The 13,084-nt window shown below is 35.9% G+C and overlaps 1 protein-coding gene across 1 annotated transcript; it reads right to left on the minus strand.

The window, feature by feature from the left end:
* Positions 1-3,649: 3,649 nt before the first annotated feature.
* Positions 3,650-12,391, minus strand: isca1 (iron-sulfur cluster assembly 1). Its single transcript, XM_056458833.1, has 4 exons — positions 12,257-12,391; positions 5,551-5,604; positions 5,325-5,430; positions 3,650-4,078 (listed from the first exon to the last, which is right to left on the minus strand). Exons 1-4 carry the CDS (start codon positions 12,335-12,337, stop codon positions 3,930-3,932), a joined length of 390 nt encoding a protein of 129 aa, XP_056314808.1. The 5' UTR covers positions 12,338-12,391; the 3' UTR covers positions 3,650-3,929.
* Positions 12,392-13,084: the final 693 nt, after the last annotated feature.

Genomic DNA, 13,084 nt, shown 5'->3' on the forward strand with positions numbered 1-13,084 from the left:
GCAACGTTTCTCCAATCTTCTACTGTCCAGTTTTGGTGAGCCTGTGTGAATTGTAGCCTCAGTTTCCTGTTCTTAGCTGACAGGAGTGGCACCCGGTGTGGTCTTCTGCTGCTGTAGCCCATCCGCCTCAAGGTTGGACGTGTTGTGTGTTCAGAGATGCTCTTCTGCAGACCTCGGTTGTAACGAGTGCTTAATTGAGTTACTGTTGCCTTTTTATCAGCTGGAACCATTCTGGCCATTCTCCTCTGACCTCTGGCATCAACAAGTCATTTGCGCCCACAGAACTGCCGCTCACTGGATATTTTCTCTTTTTCAGACCATTCTCTGAAAACCCTAGAGATGGTTGTGCGTGAAAATCCCAGTAGATCAGCAGTTTCTGAAATACTCAGACCAGCCCGTCTGGCACCAACAACCACGCCACGTTCAAAGTTACTTAAATCCCCTTTCTTCCCCATTCTGATGCTCGCTTTGAACTGCAGCAGATCGTCTTCACCTAAATGCATTGAGTTGCTGCCATGTGATTGGCTAATTAGTAATTTGCATTAATGAGCAGCTGGACGGGTGTACTTAATAAAGTGGCCGGTGAGTGAGTGAGTGTGTGTGTGTGTGTGTGTGTGTGTGTGTGTGTGTATATAGATAGACAGATACACAGACAGACAGACAGACAGACAGACAGACAGACAGATACATAGATATGTTTAGATATGCTGCTTCAAATAAGATAGACCAGCACTAGATTGTTCAGATCTTGTTTAGATAATCATAATTAAAAACCTAAAGTTCTTCTATAATCAAGAAAAGTGAAACAAAAACAGCCTAATAATACATTCATGATGAAGAATTTACTTTCAGATGGCTGAAAAAGAAACAAGAGGAAGTTATATCCAAAAAGAAAAGCAGAACAAAGCAGATTTTCCCCCCTTCCTTCTTCCCGTCTGGAGCTCATTCAGACACAACAGTTTACTCCCACCAGCTCCGTTCATATATTAATATAATGGTGGGAGTGGACAGAAAAAGCAGTGCATTGTATATTATGGCAAGTTGTTATTAAAGCTGCAATTCTTTCAAGCAGCAGATTTAAAGAAGACTGATATATGAGGCACAGAAATAAAGCACTCACTATTAAAACTTGGAAATGATCACACTGAAAACACTGCGAGACTGTGATGTGCTGCTTCATCTGTGTCTGTCTGGCATTGTTTGGCTGCACTAAAATTGATTGGTAGTTTATAGTTTGGAAACAACTACAAGCAATTAAAGCAGGCTGGGCAACACGGTGGCTCAGTGGTTAGCACCATCGCCTCACAGCAAGAAGGTCGCTGGTTCGAGTCCCGGCTGGGTCAGCTGGCATTTCTGTATGGAGTCTGCATGTTCTCCCTGTGTTGGCGTGGGTTTCCTCTGGGTGCTCCAGTTTTCCCCACAGTCCAAACACATGCGCTATAGGGGAATGGAATAAACTAAACTGGCTGTAGTGTATGTGTATGAGTGTGTATGGGTGTTTCCCAGTGATGGGTTGCGGCTGGAAGGGCATCCGCTGTGTAAAACACATGCTGGAAAAGTTGGTGGTTCATTCCGCTGTGGCGAACCTGATCAATAACGGGACTATGCCGAAGGGAAATGAATGAATAAATATTATTAATTAGTACATAATCAGTGCTGTGAATTCAAATGAAATTGCCTTTTGTTTGTTTTCTGTGCAATTTACATTAATAATTGGAGAAATTTCGATGAAATATTAATGAATTATTTCCTTTAAAAACATGTTCATAGTCACAGGAAGGATAGTAATGTTAATGCAGCACATTGCAAAACAGCGCCACATTCAGGTCAACAAATGGAACTGAATCACTTTTCCTCAGGTAGAATGAAAGTTTATTTGTGCGTTAAAAGACAGTGGAAGGGATTTACATTGTTATATACATATTCATACACTAATATTTTGAAAGAAAACAAGTTCAAGTCAATTAATTACAATTTCTGTAAACGGCATCAATTCCTGTGCTGCATGTCCTCCGAGAATTATGGGTAAAAGCGAGTGGCGTTCACAAAGTGCGAAGATCATATTAATCAGTGTCCATAAGTCTGATTAATCTTTTAATATAACAAAAACTACCAGTCATAAGTTCAGAATCACTCAGAATTATTATATATAATTATTATGTTTTATAATAAGCTTATTCTGCTTACAAAGGCTGCGTTTATTTAATAGAACATACAGTAAAAACTGTGAAATTGTAAAATGTTATTGCAATATAAAATAACTGTTATGTAATTCAATGTAAATCTTCATTTAATTATTGTGGTTTGAAGATGAATTTTAAGCATTCGTCTTCAGCGTCACATAATCCTATTATGCATTTATATAATATTTATTGCATACAAATATACTATTATTAAAACTATTATTATTATTATTATTATTATTGTTGTGGTGTTTTTTGTTGTCAGTCTGATGAAACCATTCAAAAGTATCATATACATTTTGTTTCATTTTATTCATTGCAATAAATTGTTAAAGATTTCAAGTAAATACATTCATAATGCAAATATATTTATTTTGAAAAATAGATTGCAAATAAAAGCTTTTATTTTGGAAAAGATTGAAAATTAAAGTTATTTTTAATATTGCAATTGAAGCTTAAAATAAAAGATTGCAAATAAAAGCTTTTATTTTGGAAAAGATTGCAAATTAAAGTTATATTTTAATATTGCAAATGAAGCTTTAATTTTAAACAACAGATTAAAATAAAAGATTGCAAATAAAAGCTTTTATTTTGAAAAATAGATTGCAAATAATATATTTTATCTTGGAAAAAAGATTGCAAATAAGAGCTTTTATTTTGAACAATGGATTGCGAATAAAATCTTTTATTTTGAAAAATAGATTGCAAACAAAAGATTTTATCTTGAAAAAAGATCGCTAATAAAAACTTATTTTGAACAATAAATCACTAATAAAAGCTTTTATTTTGAAAAATAGATTGCAAACAAAAGATTTATCTTGAAAAAAGATCGCTAATATAAGCTTTAGCTATAAGCTAAAAGATTTCAAATAAAAAGCAATTAAAAGCTTTTATTAGCAATTTATTGTTCAAAATAAAAGCTTTTATTAGCAATTTATTGTTCAAAATAAAAGCTTTTATTAGCAATTTATTGTTCAAAATAAAAGCTTTTATTAGCGATTTACTGTTCAAAATAAAAGCTTTTATTTTATTTCATAAAGAATTCTAAAAGTGAACTGTACCACAGTTTCCACGATACTATAAAGCGAGACGAATCACTATTAGTGATGTTGCACCAATAATAACTGACCATAACAGTCCTGTCATTATAAGGATTTCTGAATGACCATGTGACACTGAAGACTTATGAATAAAAATTCAGCTTTGAACCACAGGAATAAATTAAATCTGAAGCTACATTCAATAAGAAAACAGTTATTTCAAATTATAATAATAAATCATCACAATTCATCCTGTATATTTGATCAAATAAATGCAGCCTTGGTGCGCAGAAATGCCTTCTTTTCATTTTAAAACATTCACAAATCTTACTGTATCCAAAGTTTGACTTGCAGATTGTAACGCTGGTCAACAATCCACCAAAAGTAACCCGAAAAATAAACAAATGCACATTTCTTATGCATGTCGAGGCGTTATATCATGTTTATTAAACATAAATACACATCAGTGCGACTGGACAAGTACAGCACTTTCTTTGCACAGATTAAACTCCTAATATGGAGTGCAGTTGAACTCTCCTCTGAGCTGCACATAAATAAACTGTGTACAAGCAATCTGGACGCTGCACAGGAAAAGATGCCCAAACAGGCCACTAAAGCATCAGTCTCTTTTACCCATCAGTCTTCAGGATGAATGTTTGGATGGGAGCGTTTTACCCATGATAGATGTTCGCACGGGCGTCCTGAATCATATGCTGAAGCTCTCTCCGCAGCCACACGTGCCCTTAATGTTGGGATTGTTGAACACAAACTCGCTGGACAGCTTAGTCTCCACGAAGTCCATCTCTGTGCCGAGGAGCGTCAGCTGAGCCTTCTTCTCGATGAACACCCTCACGCCTGGAGAAATAGAGGAAATGGGTCAAAACTACACAATATACATTTTAAAAATATCCAGAAAGTAACATTATTTCCATTAATTTATGCTTTTAAATCGCACAATGAGACCTTGATCTTTCTTCCAACAACTTTTGGTGTTAAAAACTTTGAAACTATGCCATTTTTAATAGCTCAACAAGTGATATATTGTCTTTATGATTTAATTTTCAATGTTAAAAGTCAACAGAGCAGAGATCAAGATCCCATAATGCAATTCATAACCAGAAATAAATGTAAATATACACAGTACACACATATCTCCTTTTTTTATTCTGTACACATTTATTTAAACACTGTCTTTATTGATTTTTAGGAACATTTAATGCGTATTAAAGAAAATAAAACAATAAATAATAATAAATTACAAATAATAATAAATACATATTTTGAATTAGTTCAGATTAATCAAGAGGACTACACTGAAGGCTTGATTAACGACGCTTAAAATTCGTTGTTGTTTTTTTACAGGAATAAACTATTGTTATTATTATCATCTAATTATTTAATGATAATAGGATTCAATTCCCGAAAATTAAATTAAATTGAATATAATTCCCGAGGCTTCTATAGATTGTGCAGCGCCAATGATCTCCATAATCCTGGACCAGGCCGTATCCTGAGCAGATGCTGTGGCGGTCATGGAGGAGTGGAGAGCCTGAGACTGATTCTTGTAAGACCCAGTGACAGACGAGTCTCAGTATTGATCTCGTGGGCCAGCCTGAACATCCGCCGGTGACCTACTCACACCTGCAGCTTCTCCACGATGGTCATGCCAAACTGAGCTTGGTTTCTCTCTAGGTTTTTTTCCTTCACTTTCGTCAACTGGTGAAGTTTTGTTCCTACACTGTCGCCACTGGCTTGCTTGGTTTGGGACTTGTAGAGCTGCGCATCGATGGATTTGCTCTTAAGTGTTTGGACTTTCAGCAGTGAATATTAAACCACACTGAACTGAACTAAACTGAACTTCAACTCTGAAAACTGGACTGACACAGTTTCAGTTTACTAAAACGTCTATGTTAATCTGCTTTGACACAATCTACATTGAAAAGCGCGCTAGAAATAAAGATTATTTAAATTAAATAATGCAAACCTGTATTTTAATCAAATAAATGTAGCATCATTGACGATACGAGACTCAAAATTTACAAAATAAACATAATTAACCCTGAACATTTGCAAGTAGTGATGTTGTGATGTGTTTGCTCACCGTCCTGTAACACCTCCTCATCTGACTGCTCTTTATTTTTCGTGTAGTCTAGTGTGTAGGTGAGGCCATTGCATCCTCGGGTTCGAACACCAACCTTCAGGCCAATCTGTTTTAAGATGAGGAGATGTAATATTCAGACAATGAGACGGGAAATAATGTTTCATTGTAACAACAGATGCTCATGACTAATCATCATCATTTTAATATTAATAATAATAATACTCACATATTCTGGTTTCTTATCTAAAAGCTGTTTGACTTTATTTACAGCTGAAGGTGTCTGTAAATGAAGAAAGCACATAGTAAATTACATAAATTTTAAATAATTACTATAATCAAATGGTCTATTGAGAAAGTCACAACCTCCTGACAAGGAATATCACTTTTATTAAAAAAAATCAGAGCAGAGTAGGGTCAGCTGACCAATTAAAACAAACTTAACTTCATATGACCAATTAGGGCAGAGTAGGGACATCTGACCACCAAAGCAAAACAAACTGGGCAACATCGGACCAATCAGAGCAGCGTATGCGCATTTGACTAATCAGAGCACAGAGCAGGGTGATCTGAACAATCACAACAAACTAGGCAACATCTGATCAATCAGAGGAGAGTAAGAACATCTGACCAATCACAACAAACTGGGCAACATCGGACCAATCAGAGCAGAGAAGGGTCATCTGACCAATCTAAAACTAGGCAACATCTGACCAATCAGAGCCAGAGAAGAGTGACCAGACCAATCAGAGCACAGGTAGGGTGATCTGACCAATTAAAGCACAGGTTAGGGTGATCTAACCAATCACAACAAACTGGGCAAAACTGGACTAATCAGAGCAGATTAAGCTAATCTGACCAATCAGAGCACAGAGTAGGGTCATCTGACCAATCACAATCAACTTAACTACATCTGACCAATCAGAGTAGAGTAGGGTCATATGACCAATCAGGACAAACTAGGCAATCAGAACAGAGTAGAGACATCTGACCAATCGAAACAAACTGGGCAACATCTGACCAATCAGAGCAGCGTATGCGCATCTGACCAATCAGAGCACAGAGCAGGGTGATCTGACCAATCACAACAAACTAGGCAACATCTGACCAATCAGAGCAGAGTAGGGACATCTGACCAATCACAACAAACTGGGCGACATCTGACCAATCAGAGCACAGAGTAGGGTCATCTGACCAATCACAACAAACTTAACTACATCTGACCTATCAGAGTAGAGTAGGGTCATATGACTAATCACAACGAACTGGGCTACATCTGAACTATCAGAGAACAGTAGGGTCATCTGACCAATCACAACAATCCGAAACTGTGAAAATCTGACCAATCAGCGCAGAGTAGGGTCATCTGAGCAATCACAACAAACTGGGCTACATCTGACCAATCATGACAAACTAGGCAATCAGAACAGAGTAGAGACATCTGACCAATCAAAACAAACTGGGCAACATCTGACCAATCAGAGCAGCGTATGCACATCTGACCAATCAGAGCACAGAGCAGGGTGATCTGACCAATCACGACAAACTAGGCAACATCTGACCAATCAGAGGAGAGTAGGGTCATCTGACTAATCACAATGAACTGGGCAACATCTTACGAATCAGAGCAGAATAGGAACTCCTGACCAATCACAACAAACAGGGCTACATCTGACCAATCAAAGCACAGCAGGGTCATCTATCCAATCCCAACAATCCAAAACTGGGAAAATCTGACCAATCTGAGCAGAGTAGGGTCACCTAAGCAATTACAACAAACTGTGTTACATCTAACCAATCATAGGACTGCAGGGTCATCTGATTTATCACAAATAACTGAGCCAATCAGAGCAGAGTTGGCTCACAGAAAGGCGGAGTTTAGAGAAAACCTGATTATATAATGCTGTAATGGAGATTATGAACAATATAAAGTGTTTTTTGACTCTGGATAGATGTAAAACTATTGTAGGAACATTTTAAATGCCATAATAAGGACACTTTTGTAAGATCATTTCATTTCAACCACTAAAAATCTGTACAAAAAAATAATAATAATCAACTGAATAATTAACTGAAGATGTCTAGAAGACTTCAACTAATTCAACCAGAAGAAATAAAACACACCGGATCTGACAAACACAACTAACACCTTCCTAGTCGATTGACTTCAAGTAGATATTTCAGCTTCAGCTGCACACAACGTCCCAAAGAATCTGCAGATGAGAAGTGTGTGAATTTGTGGGTGACTGAATATGAACTCTTCTCTAATGAATGACATGATCCAAGATTAAAGCTCTTTGTGTGATGTCTGGAGACTAGCATGTGACTCCATGTTCTGTTTTACAAGGGAAGAGGCTAAAAATAACTGGAAATATGATGTTTGGGAGTCCACTGACAATAGCAAAACCACAACACACGAATGCTGGAGACGCTAAACACAGTATGAATACAGTATTATTTTAAAATAACGACAACCAACACTGTACCTAAAATGCTTCTCAAGTCCAGACAGAAAGACTAACATTTTTTATTTTTTTACAATCCATGCAGAGTTGAATCCTATCTGAGATGTGCAGCTCCTAAGTTTACAAACATGAACACAAAGGCTACTGTGTATGATCTAATTTCCTCCTCAATGACATGATGCATATCATTAAAGGGACAGTTTACCCAAAAATGTAACTCATCATTCACTCACCCAAGATCATGGACAACAGTATTTTTATTATATCAATTTCAAATGGTTTGCAAAAGTCATTTTTATTCATCAATCTATTTTGCGATACAAGATAATTAATTAATTAATGCAACACAGTGGTCAAAACTGTCACCTCACAGCAAGAAGATCACTGATTCGAGTCCCGGCTAGGTCAGTTGGCATTTCTGTGTGGAGTTTGCATGTTCTCCCTGTGTTGGCGTTGGTTTCCTCCGGGTGCAAGTCCAAACACATGCACTATAGGGGAATTGAATAAACTAAATTGGCCGTAGTGTGTGTGTATGAATGAGTGTGTATGGATGTTTCTCAGTACTGCGTTGCAGCTGGAAAAGCATCCTCTGTGTAAAATAAATGCTGGATAAGTTGGCGGTTCATTCCGCTGTGGAGACCCCTGATGAATACAGAGACTAAGCTCAAGGAAAATGAAGATGTTAGTTAATAATTATTATAATAACTGTCTCATTTTGTCTTCAACTACAGTAGCTACTTGATTACTTTGATTACAGTGGAATACCACAAATTCCTAATATGCAGTACAGTACGTTACTGCAAAGTTACCCACAATGCAGTGCAAATTACAGTAGGGAACTGTAAGGAATGTAGCATTTTACTGGGCATTTTTGCAGTAAATGACTGTAAAATTGTGCTAAAGTCTGTTGTTTCAAAGCTGTAAGTTTGAATATGCATATTTTAAACACAGAGGAAGATCTATTTCATTAAATCAGAGAGATTGCTTCACCTCCCCTGACTGTATACATGTATAACCCCCCCTCACTTTTAGAGACAGACCATTTAGAAACAGGAAAGTAATAATTATATGAATGTACACTTTTGGATCTCTTTCAGCGGCACCCACACACTTTTAAAATGTCCGCTGTGCCGCTGTACACAACTAACAGTTTTATTTTTATTTTTTTAAACTATTGTCATTGTAAACATGTTTTTTTTCCCTGACATTTGACATAAACAGCTAGTTGTTACAGAGTTGCCAACTTGTCAAACATTTCATTTTGAGTCAAATTAATGTCCTTGTGAAGACCGTAAAGGATGACTGGTTGAGAAGAGACATGTCGTTTTTGTTTTTGTTCACACCACACAAAAAAATCTGACATTGATTATAATAAATGGCTAAATAACCTATTATACATGTTTTCTTTCAGACTACTAGGAAAAAAACAGTCAATACTTTATTGCACTTTAGCTTAGGGCTGCTCAATTTTGGGAAAAATCATAATCACGATTATTTTGGTCATAACTATAATCACGATTATTCAAAACAATTACAGTTGAAGTCTAAATTATTCGCTCTCCAGTGAATTTTTTTTTTTTAAATAAATGTTTCCCAAATGATGTTAAACAGACCAAGGAATTTTAACAGTATTTCCTATAATATTTTTTCTTCTGGAGAAAGGCTTATTTGTTTTATTTTGGCTAGAATAAAAGCAGTTTAAATATTCTGAAACCTATTTTAAGCTCAATATAATTAGCCCCCTTGAGTAATAAATATTTTTAATTGTCTGCAAGAGAAACTACTGTTATACAATGACTTGCCTAATTACCCTAATTAAGCTTTGAATCACACTTTAATCTGAATAATTGTATCTTGAAAAATATCTAGTCAAATATTATGTGCTGTCATCATAGCAAAGATAAAAGAAATGAGTTATTAGAAATAAGTTATTAAATCTGTTATGTTTAGACATGTTAAAATAAATCTTCTTTCCATTAAACAGAAACTGGGGGAAAGGGTCGCTAATAATTCAGGAGGGCTAATAATTCTGCCTTCAGCTGCATTTATGCAGTTATTTTCCTCCCTGTAAATAAGGAAAGGGAAATAAATACAATAAAATAAATATATGAACCAAACTGTGCTTTAAGCATCTTCACTGTAAGAAAAACACTTTAGCTCCAGCAGTCCTTCAGTCAAGAGCAGTGAGGGATTTTCTCCTCTTGTTGTTTGATTAATAATGATGAAACCAGTCGGCAGCAGGAATATTGAGCGCTGTCGCTTTAATGGTTTCTCTTTCGAGTGTCTTTTGATTCTCAACTTGTTTATTACATAAATGAGGGTTAATATGAATAATCTCTAAACGTTTTGACACCTATTTGACCATTAAAGCGCTCACGTTAACATGACTTTAGATGTGTGTGAGCTTTTTGTGTTCTCCGCACACACAGAAGCATGCGGTCTCGTTTGCGCTTTTAAAAACATGAATCAATGAATGATGCACATCCTGTGCTGCAAACGTTACATTACAGCACATGCTTTTAGTCATTTTCATGTGAAGCTGAGCTTTGCAGAGCAACAAATGTGTACAACTGGAAAGGGGGCGGTGTATGATGCAATAGTCGTTTATCTCGATTAATGTTTTTTCATAATCGTTAGAAGCCAAAATCGAAATCGGATTTTCGATTAATTGCACAGCCCTACTTTAGATTCTTTGTTTTGTCGTTCGTAGATTATTTGTTATAAATCAGATGACCCTGCTGTGCTCTAATTGGTCAGAAGTAGTTAAGTTTGTTGTGATGGGTTAGATCAACATACTCTGAGTCTGATTGGTCAGATGTGCCTAATTTGCTCTGATTGGTCAGATGTTGCCCAGTTTGTTTTGATTGGTCAGATGTCCCTACTCTGCTCTGATTGGTCCGATGTTGCCCAGTTTGTTTTGATTGGTCAGATGTCCCAACTCCGCTCTGATTGGTCAGATGTAGTTAAGTTTGTTGTGATTGGTCAGATGTCCCTGCTCTGCTCTGATTGGTCAGATGCAGCCCAGTTTGGTCACATGATCCTACTCTGGGCTCTGATTAGTCAGATGCTATTTTGGTCATCTGTAGATTCATTTTTTATTTATTACTTACATTTTTTCTCTTTATTACATTTTTTAATAATATAATTAGAGGAAGGAAAATGTGAAATATATATTTCTTCCACTCCACACCAATCATAAAATAACTTAACAAAAAAAAAAAAACATAAAACAACATAAAAATGGACAAAAAAATGTAACATTAAGGCTCTGTAGATTTTATTTACTTTATGTACTTTGTTTTAAATGTACACTACAAGCTATTAACAAACCATTAACTCAGACTTTTAGCTCAATAAATGACTAATTAGCTACTTAATAAGCTACCCAGTACTAGTTTAGGTATTTGGTAGGATTAGTGATGTAAAATAAGATCATACTTTTAATATTCATACTAATAATATCTTAATAATATGCAGGTAATAAGCCAATAGTAAATGGTGTGAAATGTGAATTGTTACTTAAACTAAAGAGTTACCTAATTTTCTCTTCAGTTTTAATGCACTGTTTAACACAGTATAAACACAGTACCCAAACCATTTACACTGTAGTACATACTCGATAAGCATTTGTTACAAAAGGAATGTACAGCTTGGAGAGATTCAGAGCCTTCGAAAACAAACCCAAATTATAGATCAGATATCTGATCCCAGAACACACGGATAAGATCAGCGAAGTCCTGCTGTCTAAACTTCACCCCCAAACAACTCAGCTATTCAGCACAGCCTGTCCAAACAGTAGATTAGACATGCGAATGCCTTAGGAATGGGTGGAGAATACCACTTAAACTTTAACATCTATATTTGAAAAGCAGATCTAGAAGATTCTGGTGCATAGACTTTACACAGAAACAAAATTAAAGGGACAGTTCATCCAAAAAAAAGGAAATTCTGTCATTATTTTCTCACCCTCAACTTGTTCAAAACCTTTTTGAGTTTCTTTCTTCTGTTGAACACACGAGAATATATTTTGAAGTATGTTGTAAACCTATAACCATTGACTAGCATAGTATTTGTTATTTCCTACAGGTTACAGCTTTCTTCAAAATACCTTCTTTTGTGTTTAATAGAATAAAGAAACACATAAAGGAGCAAATTTTATTTTTTTTAGTGAACTATCCCTTTAAGTTACCCCAATTCGTCAAGCCAAGCATCTGCTAACGGCTAGCATACTGAAAAAAACTGACCTTGGAGTGAAATGTAACTTAAAAATACAACCTTAAGGTAACAACACAGTTTTACAGCTGAACATCCGATTGTACTTCTTAGAATAGACGATTTTGTTGTGTTATAATCCAGTTATTAATCAGATAATGATCTGTGGCTAAGTTTAAACGCATCTGTCATGTAAGCTATCGCGATAATACGAGAAATAAACGTTTATTCTGGTTCAGAAATTGAGTCAGAACTCACCAGTGTTAAAGCGGCTCTTGTTGACAGTATTTTCCGTCTGCTCACCGCCCTCACGGTCGCCCGTGCGATGGAGGCTGACATGTTGAAGTTACCTAAACGCTTCTCGTTTAGATGTAAACACCAGAGGAAAGCACGGAAAGCCCGCCTCAATGGACGCACGCGATTAGTTGGTTATTTGAGTGACTGCTAGGAGAGCCAATGAGTGAGCGCTATTTCAGGTTTTAACACCATGTGACAACTTATTTGTATTACGCAATATTTTCTAACGTAAGGTCAGAGGACGAATAGTTTGTTGAATTAGATATCGATTAATTATAGCAAAAATTATTTAAAAAGAGAGCAAATACTAGTTTGCTGAAATTTGTTTGATTTGTAATGTCTTATGAACGCTGTGGAAAAACAGAAAGTCTGTTTAACGTTACCGTTATATCCACCAAAAGTAATCGTTTAATCAATAAATTCTTGTGATTGATACGTGACATATGCGTTGAAAAGACACAGCAATCTATATATTACGATTTTAAATCAACGTTATCCAGTTGCAACTGATAACCTGGTTAAAGGAGAGGTTAAAGTTATTAACGCTGAGATAAGTAACTTGTACCACGTGACCGTGCTACGTTTCAAATTAAACCATGGGTTATTTTTGTAAGGGATACAAGCCTTTATGTTTATGATGACTAATACAGAAATGCTTGTTTTAAAGCTGCTTTACACCAATAAACAGGAAAATAATACATTTAACCGTGATTTTACTACAAATAAATTACAACAAACCATGCTAACAGCAAATCAACCGTGTTAATACAAGTGCTAATCAATCCACCA

This window comes from Danio aesculapii, chromosome 5 (assembly GCF_903798145.1).
Source record: "Danio aesculapii chromosome 5, fDanAes4.1, whole genome shotgun sequence".
Classification (NCBI taxonomy): domain Eukaryota; kingdom Metazoa; phylum Chordata; class Actinopteri; order Cypriniformes; family Danionidae; genus Danio; species Danio aesculapii.